General features: G+C 42.1%; 4 protein-coding genes across 6 annotated transcripts; 1 reads left to right on the forward strand and 3 right to left on the reverse strand.

Moving 5' to 3' along the window:
• Positions 1-1090: 1090 nt before the first annotated feature.
• On the forward strand, positions 1091-3317 carry LOC122617605 (probable medium-chain specific acyl-CoA dehydrogenase, mitochondrial). The gene is made up of 3 exons (XM_043793528.1): positions 1091-1246; positions 1895-2251; positions 2312-3317. The coding sequence occupies exons 1-3, from the start codon at positions 1229-1231 to the stop codon at positions 3194-3196; spliced, it is 1260 nt and encodes a 419-aa protein (XP_043649463.1). The 5' UTR covers positions 1091-1228; the 3' UTR covers positions 3197-3317.
• A 309-nt stretch (positions 3318-3626) lies between these two features.
• Positions 3627-8250, reverse strand: LOC122617600 (tonsoku-like protein). Its single transcript, XM_043793519.1, has 5 exons — positions 7891-8250; positions 7658-7829; positions 5090-7603; positions 4860-5035; positions 3627-4799 (listed from the first exon to the last, which is right to left on the reverse strand). The coding sequence occupies exons 1-5, from the start codon at positions 8159-8161 to the stop codon at positions 3715-3717; spliced, it is 4218 nt and encodes a 1405-aa protein (XP_043649454.1). The 5' UTR covers positions 8162-8250; the 3' UTR covers positions 3627-3714.
• Positions 8251-10077: 1827 nt separating this feature from the next.
• LOC122617601 lies at positions 10078-14287 on the reverse strand. The gene has a single exon (XM_043793520.1). It carries the CDS (start codon positions 14171-14173, stop codon positions 10184-10186), a length of 3990 nt encoding a protein of 1329 aa, XP_043649455.1. The 5' UTR covers positions 14174-14287; the 3' UTR covers positions 10078-10183.
• A 1250-nt stretch (positions 14288-15537) lies between these two features.
• Positions 15538-25134, reverse strand: LOC122617604 (sensory neuron membrane protein 2). 3 transcript variants are annotated; one of them, XM_043793525.1, is made up of 9 exons: positions 23997-25134; positions 20742-20899; positions 20533-20680; positions 20307-20444; positions 18783-19043; positions 18291-18723; positions 16112-16230; positions 15924-16049; positions 15543-15855 (listed from the first exon to the last, which is right to left on the reverse strand). In XM_043793525.1, exons 1-9 carry the CDS (start codon positions 24120-24122, stop codon positions 15679-15681), a joined length of 1686 nt encoding a protein of 561 aa, XP_043649460.1. In that variant the 5' UTR covers positions 24123-25134; the 3' UTR covers positions 15543-15678. The 3 variants fall into 3 exon arrangements, with proteins under 3 accessions (XP_043649462.1, XP_043649461.1, XP_043649460.1); XM_043793526.1 differs by lacking the exon at positions 20307-20444 and having other exon boundaries at positions 15541-15855; XM_043793527.1 differs by lacking the exons at positions 20307-20444; positions 20533-20680; positions 20742-20899; positions 23997-25134 and adding an exon at positions 19524-19622 and having other exon boundaries at positions 15538-15855.
• Between the last annotated feature and the right edge of the window lie 1999 nt (positions 25135-27133).

A 27133-nucleotide genomic window follows, 5' to 3' on the forward strand; every position in this document is an offset into this window, starting at 1 on the left:
GCCGCCACGTAGTGCTCTGTTTTTTATATCTGCCTGTCAACTGTGTCACGGACTTTCAATTCGTTGCGCTGGAGATTTTTGGTCGGTTGTCGGTTGGAGGCGGGGCTGCACTCTGTTATTTTTAACGCGCAGCCAGAGGAACATGTTTCGTCTATTTGTGTCAAGCGGGAAAGTATGCTCCGATTTTTAAGGACCTAACAGGTGGCAGCGAAGACTAACGACTGGGCACTATCCTGTGAATTTGATTTAATTTATAATCTAATTTATTGAATACAAAAAATATCGAATTTAAAAGTATAAGTAATTAAAATATGCAATAACAAATATTAAGCAAGTTTTTCTTTGATATTCGTAGACCGGATTTAATTGAAAACCATACATTCTATTTTAATATTTTATTGAATTTACTTAACTAATGGAGTACCAAATGTAGTATATTACTATTTAAATTGAAGCTACTATTAGTAATGAAGTTCACTGAATACCATACTTGACCTATGCTAACGAACATTTGCAAGTCTAATATACCCGGTTGTATGTTGTATACCTATTGCCCAAAAGCCATGCGTTACGCTGTGAACTGAAAGCTTTTACCTTACGTAGTTTGTTGAAGATTACGTTGAAGCTATGTTTTATTGAGCTTATTTTGTAGGGTATTCCGCTAGGTACATCGATTTAATAAAAAAGGGGGTGTGTCTCTTCATATATATGCCTATACTTGACAAATTAATGGGTATTAAATTTTTAACTGTATTTAACAATGCAATTTATTTATGTCTTATGGCTCTATAATAAAATACATGTGTGCTGTTAAAACATATTCACTTAAAACCTATTTTAGTATGTATTTACATTACTTTATTGCTAAACCGAGGTAAAACAAATTTATGAACTCTTCCCGAAGCTCTGGAAAAATTCCACCAACAGCGCATACAAATGTCAGCGAAATCTTCCCTTATCTCAACCTCCTGCATATAGGTACATATGTTTGTAGTTCGTTCGTCACCACGATTCTGTAGCTTTTGCGACTGCCAGCGCAACAAAGTCCAATGTCCAAGCGTCGCTGCTGCTGTATCGCAATGAACAAATGTACACATGCACATATATATTTCATCGCTATACCGGCGCATCGCCAACTCGTTTGGATCATTTCGCTGCCAGCCAGCGACGAGTTAGCAAGGCGACCTAGTTAAAACTCAGGAAAATACGAAAATAAACCCATATTCAGATGGCGTTCCTCAACAAGGTGAGCATATCGGTTAATTTACAACGCAGCGAAAGTGAAAAACACACAGCTCAGACATATCCTATCCGAAAGTTTAAAGTTCTATCCACTCTAGTGACGACAGCAACTGTTGATCGCTCGCGTTTAGGTTCGTACATACATATGTATATTCGAGTGGGTTCCGTTTCGAAAACAAATTTGTTGCTGCCGCCTATCTGGTAGCAATCATCTGTACTTTGCCCCCCCGAGAAAGTATTATTAGCGGCGTCTAATGGCGGCTTATTGTGCACTCTATTTAAATTGGAACGCAAACTTTTATGGCAGACATATTCGTAATCTTTAGAATGTGATTACGGATTATGAACCTCAAACATCCATAGTTCCTTATAAATATGGAAACAAAAATTGTCTATGTTGATAGTGATGTTGTATTAATTAAATACATACGTAGTTGGTCCACTTTATCGTGACTGATCATTAAGATTACTTCAGGGTCAACTTTAGTTAGTTGTGGATCCGATCCATTTCTACATTTGCATTATAAATTCCGATAAATCCTTGCTTACCATATGAATTGAGATGTAAAGAAAAAGTAGTGATTGTTAGGCAGCCAACACAGTATCTGGATTGCAAATTTTAACTAGTGTTATTTATAATCCAAAACTCCAGCTCGCTGCGCCCGCCCTGCGCCAGTTGGTGTCCCAAAGTCGCGCCTACGCCGCCGTGTCACACGTTTCGCCCAATGGCACCTCCTTCGCACTCACCGAGGATCAGCTGCAGCTGCAGGAGCTGGCCCGTAAGTTTACCCGCGAGGAGATCATCCCAGTCGCTGCCCAATACGACAAGAGCGGCGAGTACCCGTGGCCCATCATCAAGAAGGCCTGGGAACTGGGCCTGATGAACAACCACATTCCCGCCGACATTGGTGGCCTGGATCTCGATGTGTTCACCACCTGCTTGTCGGCCGAAGAGCTGGCCTACGGCTGCACCGGCATCATGACCGCCTTGGAGGCTAGTGGTCTGGGCGTAAGTAACAAATTGCAACCATTCACGGCAAGATGATCCAAGCCCTACGTTTTCCAACAGCAAACTCCTGTGATCCTGTCCGGTAACAAGGAACAGAAGAAAAAGTACCTGGGCCGCCTGCTTGAGGAGCCACTGGTTGCCGCCTATGGTGTTACGGAGCCCGGAGCAGGATCCGATGTATCCGGCATCAAGACACGCGCCGAGAAGAAGGGCGATGAGTACATCATCAACGGCCAGAAGATGTGGATCACCAACGGCGGTGTGGCCAACTGGTACTTTGTGCTGGCCCGCACCAATCCGGATCCCAAGTGCCCGCCCAGCAAGGCCTTCACCGGGTTCATTGTGGAGCGGGACTCTCCCGGACTGACGCCCGGTCGCAAGGAGTTGAACATGGGACAGCGCGCCTCCGACACGCGTGGCATCACCTTCGAGGATGTGCGCGTGCCCAAGGAGAATGTGCTGATTGGCGAGGGAGCCGGTTTCAAAATTGCCATGGGCACTTTCGATAAGACACGTCCTCCAGTGGCCGCCGGTGCTGTGGGCTTGGCCCAGCGTTGCTTGGATGAGGCTCTTAAATACGCGCTGGAACGCAAGACCTTTGGCGTGCCCATCGCTCACCACCAGGCTGTGCAGTTCATGCTGGCTGATATGGCCATCGGCGTGGAGACATCCCGTCTGGCGTGGCGTCTTTCTGCCTGGGAAATCGACCAGGGACGTCGTAACAGCTATTATGCCTCCATTGCCAAGTGCCATGCCGCCGATGTGGCCAACAAGATTGCCTCCGATGCCGTCCAGATCTTTGGAGGCAACGGCTTCAACAGCGAGTATCCCGTGGAGAAGCTGATGCGTGATGCCAAGATCTACCAAATCTACGAAGGTACTTCTCAGATCCAGCGCCTCATCATTTCCCGAAACATGTACGAGGTAGCTAAGGGTCAAGCCTAAGTCAGTTTTAACTAGGATTCCGCATCTCCATTTACCTCATCCTTCATCATGCTCATTGTAGACACATTCACAAATCCGATTAATAAAGTACAATAAGTAAATAATTACAAGAAAATATGAATGATTGACTGTCATTTATCTGTCAAGTGTCAAGAAAAAAATTGTATTTACTTATACGAATGGTACTTGGTAATTTCTAGGGAATTGCAAATACCTCAAGTTTATAAAAGGAATTCTTAATATTTCAAGTTGCTCCAATCCTGCCCCACTTACCTCCCATCGTATATAGTCTAGACCATCGCAAATTATTTCGCCAGCTATCATCCATTGATAAGATTAGCCCTGTGGGGGCTGAGTGTTTGTCCTACTTAGGTTCAAAAAATCGCTGTTCTGTTTTGCTATCAACTGATAAGAGGTGAACGATAAGAGGCGTACTTAGATTTGCTATATAATTGTCAAACAATAAAAAAGTGCTCTGGGACATACAACACAATGAAATGGGACATGATGAGACTTCACTATTCCGCATCGCTTCCATCAGCGAGTAGCTTAAGTAGACCTTTGTACCGTCTTCCACTTTTTCGGCTACTCGATGTCGTCAGCATTTTGGCCTTGTCTCCAAACTGCAGCTGCCAAATGGACTGGAGCGTTTCCAAGGCTCCTGGCATGGAGAACACCTGCTCATCAACTGTTAATTCTAAGCGCCTGGGCAGCTGCTTCAGTTGTTCGAGTTTTTGAAGACGAATGTCATCCAGAAGATTTGTACAATTAACGGCCAAAAGACCGCGTAATTGTGGTAGTTCATCTAATATGTATCCAAGAGTAGTTCCACTTAAATTGCTATTATCACTGATATCCAACCACTGTAGTTGCTTGGCTTTGGCCAAATGCTGGCTGATGTTGTACATATGAGCATCGCTTAAGCCGCAGCCAGCGAGCTCCACTCGGACAAATCGTTCGCAGGTGCCACCTTCGAAAAGAGCAACAAGGCGTTCACCCAAAGCAAATCCACTGGCCTCGTCCAGGGGCCAACGAACATAACTTAGATTCAAGTGCTCCAGCCGGCAACTATTTAGCTGATCTGTTAGCCGACGCACACTCTGCTGGGTAAGTTGATTAAAGCTGATATCAAATCGCGTCAACTTATTGAATCCCAGGTCAAAATCCTGCAGTTCCGTCAGTTCGCATTGGGCAATTTGAAGGGAAGTCAAAGCTTGACCAGCGGGGCTGGCACAATATCTGCTAAGAATCCTAACGCTGGCATTACCCAATGGATTCTGATTTAAGTTGAGCTCTTCCAAGAGCTCCAGCTTATCCAAGCCATGACCGCATAGCAAAGCCTCCAATCCATGGGATCCAATCGCATTGCATTCTAATCGCAGTGCCTTGAGCTGAAGCAATGTGGGCAGTGACTTTGCTAACTGCTGACATCCCTCGTTGCCAATAAAGTTGCGCGATAGATCCAAAACGGTGAGACGAGCTTGATGAAGAAGTGCTTTAAATATGGGTTCTGTTTTTTCAGCCCGCATCCACAAGCCTGAGAGCTCTAGCATATTAGTGCTTTGCGAACGCTCCAACAACACCTTTACTTTGTTGTCCACAGCTGCAAAGAAATTTCTATTAGTACACGAGAAATAGACGAAGCTATGCAATGTATTCTTACCCTTCTGCACTTGAAGGCACATCTCCTCATATCGCTGTGAAAGCGGTGATATTTTCCAATCCAGAATAGTTGCCATTAACATGTTTTGCTCAAGGGCTACACTAACTGCATCGGTTTCCTCATAGGCAAATCCATCGGCAGTCTTGAGTCGTAGGAGAGGTGTTAAGCCTGTGAGCCTGCAAATTATTATTGAAATCACTTGGATGATACGTTGTATATGCAGTACTTACTTGTTATAACGCCTTCCTGCTTCCTCAGCAAGCCAACGAATATTAATGTCCTGCAGTTTCTTCCGTTCAATAGGCACTAGTAACAGCTCATCCTGGATTTTGACTTTAAATGACACAGTTGTGGCTATAACAGGAGTAGTTTGCACCTTAATAGGCGATGATTTTGCCGGAGAGATGAGCACTTGAATGGTGCCTGTGGTGGAATCGGGTTCAATGGTGCGCACGCTGATCACCGAGGTGGTGCAATCCTGCGAGGACTCACTGCCCAAAGGACTTTCGCTGCGGAACCGACTGAAACCACTGTCCATTAGAGTGGCTTGATGCTTTTTCCTACTTGGCGCAGCAGAACTGCTATGGTTGCTGCTCATGCTGGAGGAGCGGGAGAGGGTGAGTTTACGCATTTGTTTCTGACGCTGCGAGTATTCGTTCTCCGGAGTGGCCTGCAGCAGATCATCGTCCCAGTTTGCCGGCAAAGACAAGGCGGAGTCTTGAAAGTTCTCTTTAGAGGTACGTCTACTTAAATCTCCAGAGTTAATCCGCTTGCGTTTGCGTTCCGGGCCCACATCATCAATTAGCCAGTTATCCGCATCCACCTCATCTTCGCTTAGAAAGGCATTTCGTTTGTTCTTGTTAAAAGTGCTGGTGCTGGGAGGATCATCGTTAAGGCGGTTGGGTCTTTTTAGCTGCGCCATAACACTTCGGTATTCCTTGCTGGCACTTGGTTGGGTTGAACTGCTAGATTTCTTGGCTCCGTATTCACTTCCTGAACGGTTGTGACTTAAAGATCTTCTATTGCTCTCGTGAAGAGCCTCTTCTTCATCCTCTTCCTCTGAGAGGCTGCCACGCTCTTCCCTGCTTATTCTTTTTGCATTGGCATTGGTTAGGGGACGGGCATTCTTATCACTACAGATGCCCACCTTGGAAAGCGTGCGAAGTAGTCGCTCTCGTAGTTGGGCATACTGCGCCTGTTCGCCATCCACCAGCTGCGCTCCCTGCCGCCACTTGTCCAGTCCAGCAATGCAGGTTTCATTGTAGTCTGTTCGTACAGTGGCATCCGCTCCACGGTCCAGCAGGAGTTCAGCCACATCCAAAAACCCATTGGAGCAGGCGTCGAAAAGAGGAGTAATTCCGTCGCAACTGGTTCCGCCCTTGTCGTTAATGGCAGATGCGGCTCCCTTGTCCAATAGCAGCTCCACAATCTCCCGGAAACCATGGTTGCATGCCTCGTGCAATGGCAGCCATCCCGCGTGATCTCGCACATTGACTGTGTGTCCCTGGTCGATTAGACGTCTTACCAGTTCCAGATTACCCGATATACACGCCTGATGCAGCTGTGTCTCTCCCTTGTTGTTCTTCTTAATAACGAGGGTCCTACTACCGCGTGTGGTTCTCTGTGGGCGTGGTTTCTCAGTCTCATCCAGATCACTGGCATCCGAATCGGTGAGGGTGGCCAGGTCGAAATCGTCGTCCCAGTCGGGAGTGTTTTGCTGCACGGCAGTGCCTCCGCCTTCAGAATCTTCATCATCGTCGCCCACGCTTTCTTCCTGATCCAAATCAATGCCTTTGGCTGTGGCATCCGCCTCCAGATTTTCAACAAGAACTTGCATATTATGCTTCAGCATTAGCCGCCTCAATCTCACCATAGCAATCTTTACCAGCTTGTCAGAGGTGCTCCCAGTCTTATCGGCTTGCCGCAGAGCCTTTTGGTATACATCGTGCACAGTCCAAAAAGGATGTGACTGTTGCTCGCATATCTCGGCAATCGTGCAGAGAGTGGTGAACGCCTCTGAAGGAGTATCTTGGTTTAACTCGAACTCTTTCCACAGGTACTCCAAGGCCTTGTCAAACTGTCCATGGTCTCGATACGTCTGATAGAGACTCACATAGATGGGCACCAGGCTCTTGCCACTTTCATGATTGAGTTCTGCATTCTCTAACATTTTTTGGTAATAGGTCAGAGCTTTCTCGTAGTTCATCAGATGACAGCATCCATCGCCCAGTTTTTCGTACAGGCTCTTCAACTTGGCGTAGTCTACGGAACTGGTAAGAACCAGCTCATCTAGTGTCTGGCAGACCTTGACCACGATCCTTAGCTGCTTCTCAATATTCCCACGATCGTTCTCATCCGGCGTGTTTTTCTTGTAAGCCTTGGTGAGTATTTGCTTGGCGCTGGCAAAGTCTCCCGCCTTGATAAGAATCTCTGCTTTGGTGATCAGCGTCTCGCAGATCTTCTTAACCTTGTTTGGCAACCGCTTCGCCACCTCCAAAGCCATATTGCAAAATCGAAGCGCCGCCGTTGCATCGTTCTTTTTGCAATTATAGAGCAAGCTCATAGAAATGTAGCACAAATGGGTCAGGTCCCACAACTCATGCGTTTTGCTAATCTTTATGGCTTTGTCGATGTAGTCAATGGACTCTTGGAAATCTTCCATGTGCTCCTTCACCACGCCGATGTTTAGGTAGCAGCGAGCTTGCATATCCAGTTGCTCCAGCTTCGAAATCTGACCTGAAAGTCTGTAATATTGTGTGATGCAAGCCTCTCACTTCGTCAAAATGATAGCAACCTACTCTTTGATTAGAAGGAGGCTGCGCAGGAAGTTCTTCTCGGCCAGCTTAAGTTGCTCCATTGACCCGGAAGCGGAACTGTCCGCCAGGCTCTGGCCGTGGAGAAGATGCACACGCCCCAAAGTGGCATAGGCTCGCTGCTCCTCCACCTGGTTCTTCAAGCGCTTGGCAATCTCTGTGGACATGGATACGGGTGATATACAAGGAGCTCTGTTCCTGTGATACCAACAACTCACTCAGGTAATCGTTGATGTGATCCTTGGCTGCATCGTAGTCGCACAGCAGGGTGTACATCTCGCCCACCATCCTCTTGGCCTTGCCCGTCTCCAGCTCCTTGCCCATGGAGGCGTATATCTGGGCCTCCTGGACATACTCCCTGACCGCATCGGTGTATTTGCCCTGCTGATTGTAGAAGTCGCCCAGCTGGTTGCAACTGACTGCCACCTGATCTCGATTGCCATCGCTGCGCGCCTTTTCCTTGCGCTTCAGATAGCGCTTCTCTTCCATTAAACAGCACAAACACAAAGGGACGAGGGCGGGAATAAACAATAAACTTCACAACATTCCAAACAGTTTGTTTTGCGATCGGCGGGAACTAGAGCTGATAAAATGGGTAATAACAACTCGATACTATCGATATATAGTAGAGATCGATAGGGCCATCGATTATTTTACTCAATCGATAACTTACAAGCAGAATATATTTTACTCAATCGATAACTTATAAGCAGAATATAGATTTTAAATATTCGCCGTAGTGCCGTTATAGTGCGTAATAATTATGTTTTTTTATTTTGAAGTTTAAATATAATATTTCTTTCGAGTATTTCTTTTGAATATTAAAAAACCAATTTGTAACCATAAATCGAAGTTGGCAAACCTTATAAGGATACATATAAATTATAAGATAAAAGATACATGTGCATGTATGTATATCTTAGAAATCTTGGCGGGCAAAAAGCATAAGAACGACTTCGGAATGCATACATAGAACATATGTTTACATTAGCTTCAGTCCCCGATTCGCGAGAGAACTTGAAACGCAAGAGCTAAGCGGAAATTGATTCGTTTATTTGGGCTTGATCTGGTTTTTTGCGACCAAACTTAATTAAGGCACTTAAGGCGTATGTCGACCCCTGCTTTATGTTTGTTTTTCTTTTAGTTCATTTTTGTGAGCAGTCTGCTGTGAGCTTTTAGTTTGCGAAGTCCACACATTCGGTACGTACAACATTTCTTAAGTTTATGGTGAAAAAGGAAAAGGAGGCCTTTTATGTATACATATGTAAAAAACAGTTTTCTAATTGAAACGCGCTAAAAAGGAATATCAATAACCCACCACCAAAGGGGGTAATATTCAATTCTGAATTCGACGGTTGAATATTCAAAGCTTAGAGTGCATCAGACTAGAACGCTTCATTTCTGCTTCCTAGTTTTTTTCCTTGTAAGCTCTAATTTTAAAACATATAAAACTTGTCTTATTTTTTGGAACAAAAAAAAAGGTTTTCTGTGTATAATCGAACAAAAATTTGCCTTTTAAAATTGTGTATACATATATGTACATATGTATATAGATTTAAAGACCGGCTGAGTGTATTTGAAGGTCAAGTTCAGTGGAACTAAATCGGAATTTCGCATTGAAATTTTTAATTAACTTTCAAGCTAACATTTTTTTATTACTCTCTTTAAAATTGGAATTTCTTTTGAAAGCGGGAAGAGGCTGATAAGCAAAACCAACACGTAAAGATTTGGTGATAGCATTTTACTAGCTTTTTGTGTTTTTTTTGTTCTCATTTATTCTCATATTAATATAACACATTTCTGTTATAATTACACTGTAAAAATCCTCTTTTAATAAAATTTTGGGTATCAATAAGGCGACTCTACCAGTAACATTTATAATTAAAACAGTTTTTCAAATGGACTTCATTGAAACTAATTTAAAACAATATAAAAATAATCATAAAAATGATTGGTAAAAAATAAATGTTTAAGATTTCTGCGTGTGAAACTCGCACTGCGATATATAAGACTACAAAATATAGCGTACTTTTAGGCGTAACGACTATTTAAATAGCTCGACTTCTATTTGACTACCCAGTTATACTTATAACCAGAATTTTACGTTTAAAGACAGTTTGCTGAGATGAAGGAACATTTTTGGGGAAAATTCAAAACACGTATTTTTGGCATTGTTGCTGTGATCTCTCGGTTTTTGTGCTAACAAGATTCGGCCAAAACCTGGTTTAGCAAATTAATCAAAGCTGTTTATGAACACGATCCAATCGCACTTGGCGACATTCGGCACGTTGTCAGCTTTGCCCGCCAACCAGTCTCTGAAATTGAATTGATGTTCGTAAATTTGGCATTTGCATGGATTTTATTTTTATTTTATTATCTAAATCCTATTTATAAGGCTTATGGATTAATAATGCATGAGTATTCTGTCATTATGTTTAGCATAGTGCTGGTTACATAGATCAATAACGCATATTTACAAGTTTCGAAAGTGTCACACTAATGGAAATGCCATTAATTTTGGTTCCAATTCAGGTAAACATCAAAGGCACTTTTTGACCTACTGGTAGTGTTTCTCATTTGACCAAAGTCATAAGAAAAAACTGTTTTTTCTCCTGTTTTAGCCTTGTTTTCCTGATATTTTGCATAATAAGGACTGATGGTAGTTTGATTTTGATTAACAGCTAATATCGTGGAAGCCTTTTGATTTTGGGCTGTTGCAGTTTTCTCAAACTTAGCCTTGAATTTCTGGAAAAACGGATGATCGAATGGATCCTTAGTGGTGACACTCTTCTTCGTTGTTGAGGTAAATAAGTATGGCCTTGGTGTGGTACTTCCTTGACGAGTGGTAGATGCCGTTACCGCTGAGTAACGAGTGGTGGATCTTGTCGTGGGCGGTTGACGAGTTGTTGTTGAGGAACGTATCGTTGTGCTTGTAGTTGAGCGTGTGGTAGGTTTATTTATTGAGACATAGTGATATGGAGACTTAGTTGTTGAACGAGTTGGCGAAATTGTATGATGTGTTGGTAAATATATCGCTGCGTTTCGATTTGTGGTCTGTGTGATTACAGATTGGTGAGTTGTTGGAATATATCGAGTGGTTGTGAGTGGTCGATTTGTTGTGGAAGGCCGAGTAGTTGGCCGTGTAGTTGGGAGAGTAGCTGGACGAGTAGTTGGGCGTGTAATTGGACGAGTAGTTGAACGAGTGGTTGCACGAGTAGCTGTGCGAGTTGTTGCACGAGTAGTTGGACGAGTAGTTGCACCAGTAGTTGGACGAGTAGTTGGGCGAGTAGTTGGGCGAGTAGTTGGACGAGTCGTAAGTACAGGGAAAGTACTGGAACGTGTTGTTGAGGTAATATATCGAATGGTCGGTCGAGTTGTTGGGGGAGTGTTAAGGTAGGTCCCTGGTTGAGATGTTTTGCTAACTGGCCCATTAGTTGACCGTGTAGGTGCTCGAGTAGTAGCACGTGAAACTGCTGGAATGGTTGGACGAGTATTCGGCTTATTGGTTATCACCGATCGGGTGGTTGATGTTGTATGGTGATTACCACTTTCTGTTATTGTGGGCTTAGCGGCCGTAGAAGTTTGCCATGACCATAACGGCAAGCTAGTTGTTTTGGCCGTAGTTGGGACAGGTTTTCTTGTGGTCGCTGTCAGGGGTTTCCGTGTGGTTGTTGTTACAGATTGCTTTGTAAAGCTTGCTGTTGTTGCCACTGCTGCAGAGGTGGCCGTAAATTTAATCACCTCATTGCGGAAGCTGTCGCTGCTGACGTAGGGTCTGTTGACCAACTGAGTGGTCTTAGATGGGCTCGAGGGCTTGGGCTGAGGCTTGGGCTGGGGATGGATGGGTGTAGCTTGAGCAGGTACAATTGGTTTGCCAAGTAGACTGAGGAATGGGTTTTGGACATAGGATATACTGTCATGGGTCTTGGTTTCTTGTGAAGCATGTGAAGGTTTAACAGATGGCGTTACTGAAACAGGTGCTTTCAGGAAGGGATTGTGATCATAGTTTGGTTTTTGGGTGGAATAACCAGGTGTGGGAGAAGGCTTGCTCTGTAGTTGACTATTGAAAAATGGATTGGTGGCATATAGTTTATTTGTGTTTGGCTCCTTGGGAGCTGATACTTTATTCGCAAGTTTATTGGTATTTATGGTGGGCTGAGGTGTTTTGGCAGCTTGAAGGTTTTGCAAGAAGGGATTACCAGCATATTCCTGAGTTGTTGCTATCTTGTGTTGTGGTTTCTGTGGCACTGACGGATTAGGCTTAACCTGGGGCCTTTCACCATAATGACTGGTCTTATCCGCCTCTGAAATCTCATTTCCATCGAAGCAGTCACTCAATTGGGCCAAGTTTTGATTCCTGCAATGTAAATTGTAGACAGTCCAGGCATTGAAGCCATCTCCCGAGAGTCGTGTGTGTTCTTCGTGGATAGTGCGTATACACTGGACATCGTCGTATATATCTGAATCCAGCAAACGATCGCATTCGATGTGACAGGCCTTACCACTAGTCTGGTCGTGGGTGCACCAGTAAATATCGCTGATCTGAAACAGGCCGTGATCCTCACTGCCATCTGAGTTCAGTTTTCCCACAGCTGCTGTATTAAAAGAGGATTCATGTTGGGCTATGCACACCCAAGTGGGAATCTCCCTCATGGGGAACTTATGTCTATGGTATAGTTCCTTGGCCAGCTCACAGCGATTGTAGATTTTTGCCTTTGGAGGTGGAGATGTCTTCTTAACCAGCTCGTTACCCCTCGATGGTTTCGCGACTTCCACAGACAGATCTTTACCATCAAAGCAGCTGGCGATATCGGCTCTAGTTTTCTGCCTGCAGTGTCCATTGTAGACAGTCCAGGCGGTGAATCCATCTCCTGAAATTCTGGTGTGCTCCTCGTGGATGGTCCTCACGCACTTGACATCATCCGCGATGTCCGAGTCCAGCAAGCGATTGCAGTCGATGTGACATCCCTTGCCGCCACCATCATTGTGCGTGCACCAATAGAGATCGCTGATCTGGAAGAGCCCGTGATCCGCACTCCCATCCGCATTCAGACGACCCACAGCTGCCGTATTGAATGAGGATTCATGCTCGGCGATGCACACCCAGGTGGCCAAATCCTGCATGGGAAACTTGTGTGAGAAATACAACTCTTGGGCTAACTCGCAGCGATTGTAAACTTTACCCGTGCGTTGATTGTGTGTTTGAAAGTGTGTCTGATATTGTGGTTGATACTGTGTTTGCTGTTTGTAAGTATAGAATGGGCTGGCAGGGGATTGGTTTTTCAGGGGTATGCCAATGGCATTGGGATGCTGTCTGGGAGGATTAACTGGGCGTGGTCGCAGAAAGGGATTGCCCGAATAGGCAGCCCCATTGGTTTGGTAAGTCGCAACGGGCGTCGGCTGCGGCGCACGATAATATTGATTCACAACAGGTGGTTTCACAACTGGCGTCTGATGCACTTGAACCTGGCCATATTGATAGGCATAGCTGACCTTGGACTTCACAGGACCTCCGCCAATGGCGTTTGGATGATGCTGAGGCTGATGAGCCGGTGGCTTGGCAAAACAGGCTGCAACCTGTTCGTAGTGCTGATTTAGGCAGTTCCTCTTGTACACCGTCCAGGCATTGAAGCCATCTCCCGAGATCTGAGTGTGCTCCTGGTGTATCCGTCGGATGCACTGCACATCATCGGCTATGCTGGTGTCCAGGAACTGATTGCACGTGGCATGGCATCCTTTTCCCGCCCTCTGGTCATGGGTGCACCAGAAAAGATCGCTGATCTGGAACAGACCGTGGTCCGCACTGCCATCCGCATTCAGGCGACCCACGGCAGCTGTGTTGAAGGAGGATTCATGCTGGGCTATGCAAACCCAGGTGGGGATTTGCGGCATGGGCAGCTTGTGTTGGTAATACAGTTCCTGGGCCAACTCGCAGCGACTGTAGATTTTTCCCTGCTGCTGGACTTGAGCCACCTGATGGTATTGCTGCACTGGATAGCTGTGGACCTGGACCTGTTGCGGTTTCTGGTAGGTCGCAGCTACCGAAAGGGCGGTGCTGCCAGGACCTCCACATCCTGCCACATATGCATTTGCATCCTGGCGGCAGTAAGCGCCATAAGCCTGCCAGGCGGTGAATCCATCGCCACTGATCCTCTGATGCTCAGCATAGATCTTTCTCACACACAGGACATCGTCGGCGATGTCATCGTCCCGCAAACTCGAACAACTCAGGCCACAACCCTTTCCTTGACCCGGCGGCGAGCACCAGTAGACATCGCTGATCTGGAAGAGACCATGGGAACCACCGCCCAATCCTGCGCCGCCACCAAAGGCAGCCGTATTGAAATCACTCGAATGCTGGGCAATGCACACCAAGGTGGCCACTTGGGCGGCAGGAAGACCGAAACGGTGCTGCAGCACATTGGCCAACTCACAGCGATCAAAGATCTTGGCCGTGGCCAAAAGCGGGAGCAGCAGGCAAACCACTGGCCACCTCAACATCTTGATCTGTTCTGACACGCGAACCCGCGGCTATCACTCTTTTATAGAACACGAAACACACACGAAAATGTGGAGCAAGATCCTTAGGTCATTTGAAATTCAAATTCCAATTCTTACAGCGATTTTGCACGCGTGTATATGGGTTTTTATTTTGCACGCGTGTATATCGGATTTTATTTTCGCGATTTAAATTATTTGTTTTTTTTTTCAATTTCCTGCTGGCTGTGTGCGTTTGCACGTTTCGTTGACGACTGAAATCAGCGGCGGTCGCATCTTCAGCCCAAAGTCAATTTGAATATGACGACGACGTCGACTGTCGACTGTCGAGCGAGACAAACTGGTTGTGGCTATTGCATAATTACTACGACGGTCACAGCGAAAAAATTAAGGTTCTCGGCCACTCAAGAACCCAAAAGATTGGAAGCGCGAATCGACCACAAAATTATCGAATGGGCCATAAAAATTGGTTAGAAAGTTCTGCAGTCTCCTGGGCTCCATTAGCTCCTCATTAATTCAAAATACCCGTATTTATGGGACGGCCGTGTGGCGAGTCGCAAGCGTTTTTCACGCGTTTATAATCGCCTCGTAAACTCAATCAAGAGATCGACAGGCACTATTTGCGGCTGTCAATCAATTCCCGAGTTGGGGACCCCACCCCATAGATAGTGTCTCAATCGCATTGTAATGCAAACACCTTGGATCGTCTTTGTTTATCCGCCGAGTGAAATATATGTGTTTGCATCTCTCCATTGACCAAGTCGCTGTTTCGGAATTTCGCTTTTAGTTTTGCCTCCGTTGCCTAAGTTTTTGGTGTTTCTATAATAGCCAATTTGATGCAATATAAACTGTGTTTTAATTGCCGCCGCTTTTTTGTGCAAATTGGTGGGCCCGAAAACAGTTGGCTGATTGATTAATACCCGGGTTCCCTCATTAACTGGTCTTGAACTTGAGTCACGGCCAAAAAGAAGGGAGGCGGATCGATCAAGGCTTTGGCTATGCAAAGTGAATCTTGTGGTTAGCATTGATTTAGAAGTCCGACAAAGTTAAATGGAATGCTTAAACATTTTGCTTGAAATTAGTTTTCTTTTGATACCAGACATTGTGGGACTGCGATATTCATGAGAAGTCCCTAATTAAAGCCACAAGTCATGCCATATATTCCCTTCTAAGAAAAATTAATCATGTCGATCACAATACCAATTAATGCTAAAATGTAAACCAATTTCTAGGAATCAGATGTATCTTTAAAGTGCTATTCATTAGCTAAAACCATAATGGTTCCAAATTTCAAATAAAACAACATTTTCATTCATTCGTAGTAGTTTTTCTTGTTTTTTTTTAGTAAGCGCTAAATCACAATACAATAGAATCACATTTAAAAAATAAATTATATACAAATTCGTAGACAAAAACTTCTTGTGTTACATCCATAATCAATAATAATAGTATAACAAATACATTTTTACATAACTCTCAATAACAAATACCGATTTGTGATTAATATCTTACTTCACGGGTGGCTCCGCGACACGCCCCCTTTGATAGATATAGTATATCAGGCACATGACCGCCACCCCAATGCCCCCGCACAAGGTCGCCCAGTGGACAATGTTGAGGGTTTTCAGTGTGTTGATTAGTTTCTTTTTGAAAAAGGCCACCATTTCACTATTAAGTTGAATGCCCTATGGATAAATTCGAATTTGCAATATTATGAATTGTTATATTATAGTTAGTTGAGGGTATAACTAACCTCTTCCACCCAAATGGCGGGCATCAAAACTGTGGGTAAATTTTCCGTGATGCTGATGCGATTTATGCTCTTGAGGAACATATTGAACTGCACCCTTTTGCCGCCTTGCAATGGCGTGCCAGTCAGCTAATGGAATACTTATAGCTGTACGATTTTTCTAGATTAAATTAATGTTGTATACAACTTACCGACTGAACGTCGACAAAAGTCTGATGCTTTTTGGCATCTGGTTTTAAGCCTCTTATCATTTTTCGGTACTCATTCGAGGCACCCAGCATGTGCGGCAATGTCAAAATCACAGGGGCATCTATATGGAATGCAGATGGAACAATGAAAAATATAAATGATATTACTTAAAATATACATTATAAAGCAGACTCCTTGATTTGCATAACCAGCTCCTTGAAGCATCTCTCTGCATTCCAATTTAATTATTCTGTTTACATTGTTGAAACAATTCCGAAGGGAACTGGATAATGTGACCTTAATAAGACGCAGCTACTTATTTTTAATTTAATTAAATTAATTGGAAGATACGTTTTCATAAGTTGCGGAAGCTTCTTAACCTCTCATCACGTTTTCGCAGAACCACATTTTTTTATTTACTTAACTACTTGTGATGTCTGAACCAATTTGTAAGAATTTCCTCATCCGACAAAATATTTCAAATGCTCATTACCGAAACTGTTAACTCACGTTTGCACAATCAAACAAAAAAGAAAAACGACGAAAGGAAGCCATTACCATAAGAATCTCAAGTTTGAAACGTGCGCGATCGGCAAACACCCAAGCAAATAAATATAATAAAAATCAAAGTTAATGCTTCAATTTGTAGAGCGTTCGTTCACAGCACTTGAGAACATCATTATGAAGAGCGGCTCATTATATCCCCTAGTTGAATGAAAGGCAACACTTTTGATTTCAAATGCGCAATGCCTTCGGGGGAATTTAAGATCAGAAGGCGAAGCAAAACGTTTTGCTTCACGAATCTCGAGTGTTAATTAAGAAATTAAACAATCGAAGAAGATCAAAGCCAGCCCACACAGGTTCGAGATCAAAATCGGAATGTGAATCCGTGCTTAAATCAAAGTCGCAACGAAAAGCGTTTGCAATTTGTCGGCTAGAAGATAGCTCGTGTTTATTAAGATCGCTGGAGATTTTTATATCTTTTAAGCCATGATTTCGGATTTTATTAGCTGTGTTTCTTGATGCCTCCAGTTTGCACTTATCAAGCTGCTCATTTGCATATAAAACGCATTAAAATTCAAACTAGATCTGGCACCAACTCGGATGCCATGCTAACTATTTGATTTTTAAGTGGCTACCTTATGATTACTTAGATAATCGACTTCAACTTGCTGACAGAGTCGAGTGTTTTTAAAGGTGTCTTCTGGGGTAATTCTCCCCAGCAGTTAATCGCCATAAGACAAACACAACGCCGATTTAAAGAGGCTCATTTGCATAACAAAATACGAAGAGCAGAATTGTCCAATATTATTCCAAATATTTCCGGTTTCCCTGGGTATTTTATCACACAACTTCTACAGAACGGAAAGTTCATTGTTTAAGTCTTTCGTTTATTTTTAGTCGTGACTATTCGGCTGTCTGACTAGCAATGCTCCATTTAATGATAAAGTTTATGTAGAGTTGATCAAACAATCAAAACAATATGATTTAAGTCTCCACAAAATATAAGATAACAAACAAACTATCAGATAGCTAAACTGTAAACATAAATAAAATGCTAATTAAATTACATTAGTATTGATTCAACCGAAACAAAATGATGATGAAACTGGGTTTAGCGGTAAATCAAATTATTAATACTCTATGTTAAAAATACAAAGGGGAATTTATTTGTAAGAACTGGTATTATTCATTTATACATATAAAGGGATTCACCTGGTTTGAGGAATTTAATTTATCTGAGCAATACCTTTCCTTAAAAAGAAGTTTGCGAATGGCAGAATACCCTTTATCATTCGCATTTAAAAGTAGATCGGCAACACAGAACGCTTTTGATCTTCAAAATTTATGGAAATATTTTGATATGCAAATTTGGCATTTACTGTGAAATAACAAGAGGAACTGCAGATAAGCGGAAGATAACCTAACTGAATTCTGAACATAAATATTTGTGCTAATGCGACATATTTAAGCGTTTATAACATATCAAACTTTATGACGGCGCTTTACCCATTTGGAGTTATTATAAAAACAAACACGGAAACGATATTTAGTATCACTGCGCAGATATTTGCTTAACATATCGTTTTCTCATGCTTTCCTGATTTGCTGTATTGTTCCCATAGTTTTGAATGAAATGAATTTCGATCTGTGGAATGTATTATAATAATAATAACTCACCCAAACAGGTGGTCAAATCCAAGGCCCCTGCATACAGACATCCATTTTTCCTCTTGATCACATTCGCCAATTTGTCAACACAGAAACACTCATTATCATGTTCCGGTCCAATGTCGTTGATGAAGTTCTCGCCAATGGAGTACCTATATCCCGGAATACCCTGGTACTGTATATCAGTTTGGTAGAACAACTGCACCGATCTGCAAATATCCGCGCTGAAGATGTACATGGAATCCCCCCGTTGGCGAAATGGCGGATAGGCGGATGCATCGGTGCCATTGATCTGATTGCAAACTGAAGTCTCGCCCTCTGTGCTGGCATTCAGCCACACCTGCAGGTTATGCGAGTCGTCCAGTTTTTGAATCTCCAATACCCTCATGGGATCTCCTTTTCCAGTATGCACTTCGTAAACCTCGTGACCCGAACCATTTTTCTAGGGGAAGATATAAGGGTTAATAGGTAGTTCTTATAGCTTTTTGCTGTAATACTTACGTGACCGAAAAATGAGAATGCCAAACTGCCGTCGCTCTGCTCCCTGATGGTTTTCGAACCACTCTCCTTGATCTGGTTACAAATCGCCTTGGCGATTCCTTGCGGATTGATGCAGAATCGCACTCCATCGAAAAGATATTCCCTAACAGAAGTGCTCACAAACATCGATCTGGGATCGTTGAAGACCGCCTTCAGATTGGCATTCAAATGGACCAGCAGCAGAGCCAAGCCAGGATCATTCTCAGAGATTTGCAGCACAGACTGAAATAATTATGTATAGATTTAATTATGGATCGTAGTTGCAATAATCACCAAAGCTAAAGGGCAAGGCAGAAAAAAGTTTAGTATTTAAAATGTATTAAAAAAGCATTAGCAGCAGGCGGAGCGGTTATCGATAAGTTAGTAGCAAGCACAAGCTCAAATTGTTGTTATTAATTATGTTTCTGAGTTGAATATGTGTGAACATTGACGTTTCCAATTATTCGGTTTTCAGCTGCCGTTTCCAAAGGTTTCTCCTCGCCAGCCGCCAGATCGACTCGACAATTTATCAAAATATTTACACAGTCGCGGGAAACCCAAGGTGAGTGCCAATCAAAATTTTGCTATTCTACATCTGATGTGTATGATCTTGACTTTGGCATTTTGGAGTTTCAATATTGAGTAGGAGATGCGCCGAATTGCAATTAATATAATTAAACGGTTGCGAAGCTGTCAACAAAGCTGAGAAGCTGGTCAACTTACTTTGACACCATCGAAAATGCTGGTAATGATGCCATGTACCCAGCTAAAGGGCGCTATAAGTTCAGAGGTCATTAGATGCGGAATGTTGGTATCTACATATATCACATCTCATTTAATCAGAACTTCAGGTGCAGAATGCGTTCAATTTTGTGTAATAGCTATTTATTTTAGGGATATTTTTAATTCTCTTTTTGAAATGTCACCTAAACTCGATTCGAAGTCTCTGGAACAATCAGGTTGAGTTAATCTAATGCGTTGAAGAAAGTGTGCGCAAGTGTTTGACGGATGTTTGAAAAGCACTATATACAAAAGATTGTCTATTAATAAATAACTTTTTTTTATCATTTGATGAACAAAGTTCTACATGGGAAAACCCCCTTAAGATCCCGACCTTACTAAACCCAAAAGATAAACTGGCTTAATTGGTGCCATAAAAAGTATCATTTACTTAATAGCTCATAAGCCCGCGTAATCCAATGACGCACGTCTGGGGTGAAACCATTATTAATAAACAATAAACCGAAAACGGTAAATCAAAGGAATAATAAATCGCTTGAACTGGCAGGCCTAAAAGCAGAACAAAGACAAACAGCCAGATGGTGTTGGTCTCGTCCATCGGAGAACCGTGAAAAGCCATTACCAACAAGTCAAAGGTACCCATATAGTATCTACATGCTATATATAGACAAAGCCAAATTTGTTTGGGCTCTGTAGAGCCCAAAGTAGACCACCACCAGTTGGGAGGGTTTCAGACTCGATTAAATTAGTAGTGGATAAAATTACTTTACGTTTCCCTCGAATACGCTCCATCAATCGTTTCAGGACTCGTACGCCTGGCGTTTGATTCAATCGAGAGTTAAGCCTATTGGCAAATCCCTGAAAGATATCTGTGATTTCTCTTTCGAATACTTGTAAAAATGCCTGGAAATTCATTATAAAGATTTTAATTCCTTAAACTGTATTTGGATTCTAAAAATTGGGGAGTTTCTATGCCGGTTCTTATACCTACATTCATGTGCATGTTGAGAGCCACAATTCGATCATCTTGGGTGTACGGAGCCGAGGCATCAGCATCGAAATCAAAGTGCACATTTTGCACGTAGGAAATTTTCGAACCATCTCTCGAAAAGTGCTTCACTTTCTTCTGCCGGAATTGTCTAAAAATTAATTAAAGCTTTATTTAATGATCTTTACTTATGCAAGGCTGCATGATCTCACTTGTATACATAGGGTCCGATTTCCTCGACTATTGGTATGGCACCTTGTTGAATCCTATCCGAATTGGTCACATTGAATATGTAGACTTTGAAGTTCAATGGCTGCGGTAGGTTCACAAAACGTTTGAATTGTTCCGAGCCATCTTGTATAATGACGCTCTGCAAAGATAATAAATTCCAAATCATATTACTAATATAGGCTGTATGCAAATCACAAAATACCTAATAATATTCTTAATCCCAAGATATGTATAGTTAAAATCATCGGAAATTGAATTTCTTAAGGTGTGATAGTAACTTAATATTAATATTTATCAGACCATACTTTAATGCTGTTTATGACGCGACTTGGTTGCTTATTTATGACTTTTGATGGGCCATAAAAATCAAATCAAAAATGTTAGCATCGATTTCAGACTGATTAAGCTAAGTTAAAAACCTGTTTTCGATCGAAGAAAATATTTTGCTCCTAAATGCAATTCCTATTGTTATTTTTTTGTTTTGATAATTTGTTATAATTATCAACAAGCGCAGGGGATCATTGACCAAGGGAATATTTTCGGCAATTTCGCATTCTATCAAAACAATACAACTAATTAGGCGTCGCTTCTGTGTTTTGTCCGAAAAACTTTTCCCATGCTGGAAAAAAACCTTTGCTGTTAACCTTCCATTTTAATTTGTACTCTCCGGTAGCCAGAAAAGTATTCACAGTTCACAGAAAACAAAATTGGCAAAACATAAAGACGCCGACCGAAAAACATAAATAAAAGTGGAAAACAAGCTCAAAGCATGACCAGCAATATAATTTAATGGTCTGCCCCTTTGCACTTGATACAATTGAAGAATTGTCAAAAAGGCTGAACGAAAATGGTGGCATATATTTATATGGCAAAGGCAGATCTCAAGGTCAATGCACACGCAAGTCGGTTCAGCTCAGCATATCGAAGAGCATACAAAACGTTTGATTAACCTCAAGAGCCAAAGAGAGGCTCCACCGACGGCTGACAATGGCCCAAAATTCATTTAGAAAAAATACAAATAATTGTTGCGAAATAGAGCGGTTTTGGCAAAGAGACAGGCCGCAGCAAACGTGTTTAAAATTCGAGATTCGCTTTGGATTGGCTTTGCGACAAGAATGTGCTGGGTCAAAGGGTCGTATGCGTAACATCCAGGGTTTGATTATCTTTTTATAAAACTAAACGTTTAACATATCCCAAAAACCATATGAAAATCCTTAGCACCCATAGTATATATTTTATATTTTCCAACATTTGGGTCAGAATGCTGTAGAGAAATGGTAAACAGCAGACAGAAAGGCCTAAAACATGCTGCGATTGTTTGGCATTGCTGGCGGTCCAAATTGCACAACAACATTTTTGTGTCGACCATCGAACAGACTTCAATTGCTTTGAATTTCAATTTCAATTCATGACTCGTTTGTTTATGGCCAGTTGCCAGTTGTGTGTTTTCTGTCTTTGGCGCCTGCACTCGAATTTTTAAATATAAATGGTTAATGTGCAAGGGACGGACCACCTTCAAGTTGAAGGCCCAGCGATTTTCGAGGGTATTTTGGCCATTCTAGATCGGATCTTTAACGCGTGCACACGGAAGTTCATTGCTAACGATGGCTCGTAAAAAGAATTGTGCGGCCCAACAGCGTTATGGGTGGCAAACAAAAGTTCCAGGGGCAGAGTCATATAACAAAAAGGGCAATTAACTTGGCTTCGCTACAACAATTAAAGCAAAGCAAACACAGCCGCAGATAAAACTTTGTGTTTGCATTCTAATTACAATAAAAAACAAAACCCAGCTCAAAGTCAACCCAAGTACTTCTAGTTGCCTTGGCAATGAGCGCCGAAGATGTCACGCCTGATTCATCGAGCGTGTGCCTAGCGATGGGAAAACAACCTAGCACACAAAATGGTATATAACAAATAAATATTAAAGTTTACTGCATAATAAACTTACTACCATCTTTAATATTCTTTAAATATTCTTCTTTATAAATATGTCGTAAAAATCTTGTAGAACATTATGCTGCTTCAAGTACAGCTATTTGTTTCATTGTAGTCCAACTGACCCAATGTCACGCATATAAACTTGGTCATAAATAAAATGCGTCGAAGGACAAGAATATGCATCGTAATTGAGATGTTTGTGTTTGGCGCTAATGGGTTGAAAGCCCCAATAATAATCAAATGCATTTGACTAGCAAATTAATTCGCTTTGCTCATGGACGGCATTTCAATTGCATTTGGCATTCGGTTGGAGCGTGACCCAAGGGATCGGTTCTGTAATACCATTCCAACATCTATATAATTATTTCGTGTCATATTCGAATATATGTACTCGAGGCAAATGAGATTCTAGTGCACTTGTTGGCCCAGCAATTAGACTTGTTACCGAGCGTGAAAGGCAACGTATTGGTATGATGGATGATAGCCACTCAGGTTTTTGTACAGCGATGTCATTACGGATAAGTTGAATTACATTGGATTACTGTGTCATTTCCGATGTCCCAAACTTTAATAATGAAAGTCAAGAGTTAATCAGATGGGCGGTCTTAATGAAAAAATGCCATATCATCAAGAAACTAGAAATAAATTCTAGTTGTTACGGCAGCTTTTAATGCATAATCTTGCGAATGCAGAGAACCTGTTCATACCACATATTAAGTAATTAAATCAACACAATTCCATAAATGAATCTTATTCATCACTTAGAACTTTGAACTTTCCCTGACTCATTGTTAGTCTAACTCATTGCGATTCTGTGGAACCTATTCAATAATCGATGTACAGCTTTCATTTGCCACTTGCCGGTCAGCAAAAAATCAACAATAGAATCATTTTTTCGCCTTTGTTTGATCAGTGAGAGAAAATGTGTGTGCGAACTTTGAAATCTAAATATTTGACATAGAAACCGTGTGGGGTTTTTGATGAAAGGCTGGGCTTGTTAGCTCAAAATGAATTAGCAGTACGCTAGAATTTACAAACAAAGTATTGTCAAGTTCTTTGGAGTGTCATTAGTTATCAGCAAGAAAACGATTCAAGTGCGATTTCAACATTTGATTATGCAATGAAACGCAAAACATAAAAACTTGTTCTTGAAGTCTTTTGTAAGCCTGATGGTAAAGCTCATCAATTCATATGCCACACAAACGCATAAACGGCCGGCTTGCGTGGTTTTCCATTTCCATTGGAATTCTTCAAGTTGTGTGTGTAATTCTTCATCACTGTTTGCGGGGAACACTCACCTGCTCGACCTTTTTGTGTACCATGTTGGGAAAGAGAATCCAACCGCAGTAGCCGCCCAAGACGGCCACGCAGACGCCCAGGGCACTGACAACCAGGGACCAGTGGATCATTTTCACAGATAGCATCTACGACCGGTGGGATTGGAGCCTACGGCGATGGGGCGAGACCCATTTATCGGGTTCCCCTCTCTGCTCTCTACTCTCCACACTCTCGATCGAAACGCCGGCAACGGGTATGGAATCTTTTTTTTGGCTTTCGGCTTTTCTGTTTTTGGTTTTTGGTTTTTTTTTCTGTCTGATCCAGCGGAGCTTTGGCCTGACCTACGTCAAGTGAGAGCCCGAGTTGTTGGGGTGTCGATCTGGTGTTGTTGTGGTGTTGTGGTGCCGAAACAAAGCGCACTATTTATAAGATACCCGTTTTGGGGCTTTTTTTTTTTGTTTTTTTCTTTTTTGTGAGTTTGTTATATATAATTTTGAAATAAACAAGTTGCCGAATGCGATGCGATGCGACGCGACGCGGCTGCTTTACTATATCTTATTATGTCCCTTATAGTGAGAGCAACAACTGTTGGCGTATGCGTATATGTGCAGGTTTTTTAAGTACGAAAACGGGTTTGGCTGCTGTGTTGCAGTGAAAGCTTTTTTCCGCCATCAGCTGGTATAATTAAAATATTTTTCGTTAATTATTATTTGCGCTTTTGCCTAATTGGGTCGAGTCACAACGTCACACGCGCCAAAGGAATCGTCTTTTTTCTTGCTCGTCTTCCCCATCGAAGAATCGCCGGCCAAATGACAAACGCGGTTAATGGTTGCACATATTTATTTGATTCTTGGTTAACGTAACGTAAGCTAACTTGGCCGGAAAATGGTGGGCGGCTTTGGCGGGGTTTTGCGATTAAAATCAGCGGCGCATTCAAATTAATGGCAGCACGCGAGCGGAGAAAAATGGGGGAAAACTTCCGCCACAAAGCGAAATGAATCAGCGGAATAGCACACCAATTTCCACCGCACTTTTGTTATGGAGTGTAGTGTTGGTCCTAAGTGCGATTGTGCGATTTATTGATATTTTCTTGGCCGTACACTGCAGCGCTTTTATTCACTTTTTTTCAAAGCCGGAGATCCAACCGCTCGAGACAACCGCTGACGACTGGCAGAGTTCAGGCCAAGCTGCGATGACAACGCTGTGACTTATGGCTTTCGGCCACCAGCAGTAGTAGGTTGTAGTTTTCTGGCCAAAAAGCCCTAAGCCCCAACCTCAAGCGATCGCAGAGAGTTGAAATTTAAAGAGCGCATGCGCAACGCTCCTCAACAACTTTTGTCGAGGGCTTTTCATTAAGTTTTTGGGACCGCTGATGAGCAACAACAGCAACGTCTGCAGTTAGTTGCTCGAGTTATTTTTTCGGCTTTTGTAATATTTCTTGACATTTTTATTTCGTTAAATTATGGATGAGCCGCTCATTAGCGAATCAGTGCAAGTTTTTGGCTGACCACTTTTTCTCTACGTTTGTTTTTGGCCAAATGGAAAGCCGCTGTTGTATCTTGGGGGGTGGTTTGAATATGACCTTGAAATTACCATAACTCATTGCTCCTTTTAATTGCCATCAAGAAGCTCTAATGATGCACTCTGTTTAATTGAACCGAATCGGTTATGGATTTAGATTAGTTCTATCAATCAGTTGTTCTAGAATAACTGGCTTGGGTCGATAATACAATTTGTAGTAAAATCCTTTTTGATACATTGGAAAGATATGATGGCATTCATTGTTACTATGAAGAATAAAGGTTCTGGCCAAGAACACAATCAGTAAACTGATTTTATTATGATGGCTCAATTAATGTCATAGTAATAAATATGTCATTATAATAAATAAAACTATTCTCTAGTTAGTTAAACTCTTATTTTGGCTCTTTGAATTTGGAGTCTCTCTCTTTTTCGACTCTTCTGAAGTTGGCGTGGGTGCAACCCCCTCCCTCTGGTGTCCAATATTTTTTTTGGGCAAACGCATTAACTGGTTTTCGGTTTTTGTTGTGCGTGCCGTGAAATTTATGTGTAAAAACTTGTAAGACTACAACAAAGTAGAAACCAAAGCGATTGGATTCGGCTGCGGGTGAAGCTTTTGTTGAACTTGACACGATTGTTGTCCATTCAGTTTTTGGTGTGGTTTTTGTTATTGCCATTGCCTTTTGTTGCTGTTGTTCTTCGCATAAATTATTCGAATGTTGTGCAAAAATGTAAAGCTTTGAATTTAAAGTAAATGCCAAAATATAAACAATCTTAGAGGGATTGTAGAGTGATAGTAAATAGGGTTTAAAAAGTATGTCAAAAGTCTTTTTAAGGATTAAAAAATTTTAAATTATTAAAATTATGTCAAGATATCTCCGGTGTTTATTAATATCCCAGAATTAAGTTTTATTCCTAAATTACACAGTTCTCAGTTGAAATAAAACGAAGCCCTTGCCAATTTCTTAACATTTAATGCGACTCTCACACTCGGCACTCATTTCAATTCCCGTGCAACATTTCTTTTAATTATTTTGTAGTGCGATCCACATTTAGCCTACTTTTTCGAGAAGCCTCCCCATTTCCCATCCCTGTGGAAAGCCAAAGCCCCTTGTGAATTTGCTCTCCATTTGCGTGCAGCATGTGGATATAGTAATTTAAATATTTATTGCATTTTTTATGCAGGCAACACTTGAGCCACACAAACAACCTCTCCGGCCCAAAACTCTTTGCCTTTGTCTGACCTCAAAATTAAATTCAAATCTCGGGCAAATGGCAAGACTTGGCAGAAGGCAGTTTGCGTCCTTTTTCTACTGGTTTCTTTTTTTTAAGTATTTTGCTTGTTTATTTTCTCATTGGCAAATTGATTGCACTGGTGTATGAGTAAATGTTGTGTGTGCAGTGATGAGAAATATAATATTTACTTAATCTGTCTTGTAGTATTAAATATCAATATTAATTATATTCTCGAACATTCCGTTCTCATGTATATTTATTTTAGCCTTTGTGATATATTTACGATCTAGAAATTTGCCATCACTAGCTATCCGTGCCTATGTTCAATGGAGTGATATGAAAAACTTCACACGACAATGTAAGGCAAAAAGGAACAATCAGCAAACACGAACTGGATGTA

Source organism: Drosophila teissieri, chromosome 3L (assembly GCF_016746235.2).
Source record: "Drosophila teissieri strain GT53w chromosome 3L, Prin_Dtei_1.1, whole genome shotgun sequence".
Classification (NCBI taxonomy): domain Eukaryota; kingdom Metazoa; phylum Arthropoda; class Insecta; order Diptera; family Drosophilidae; genus Drosophila; species Drosophila teissieri.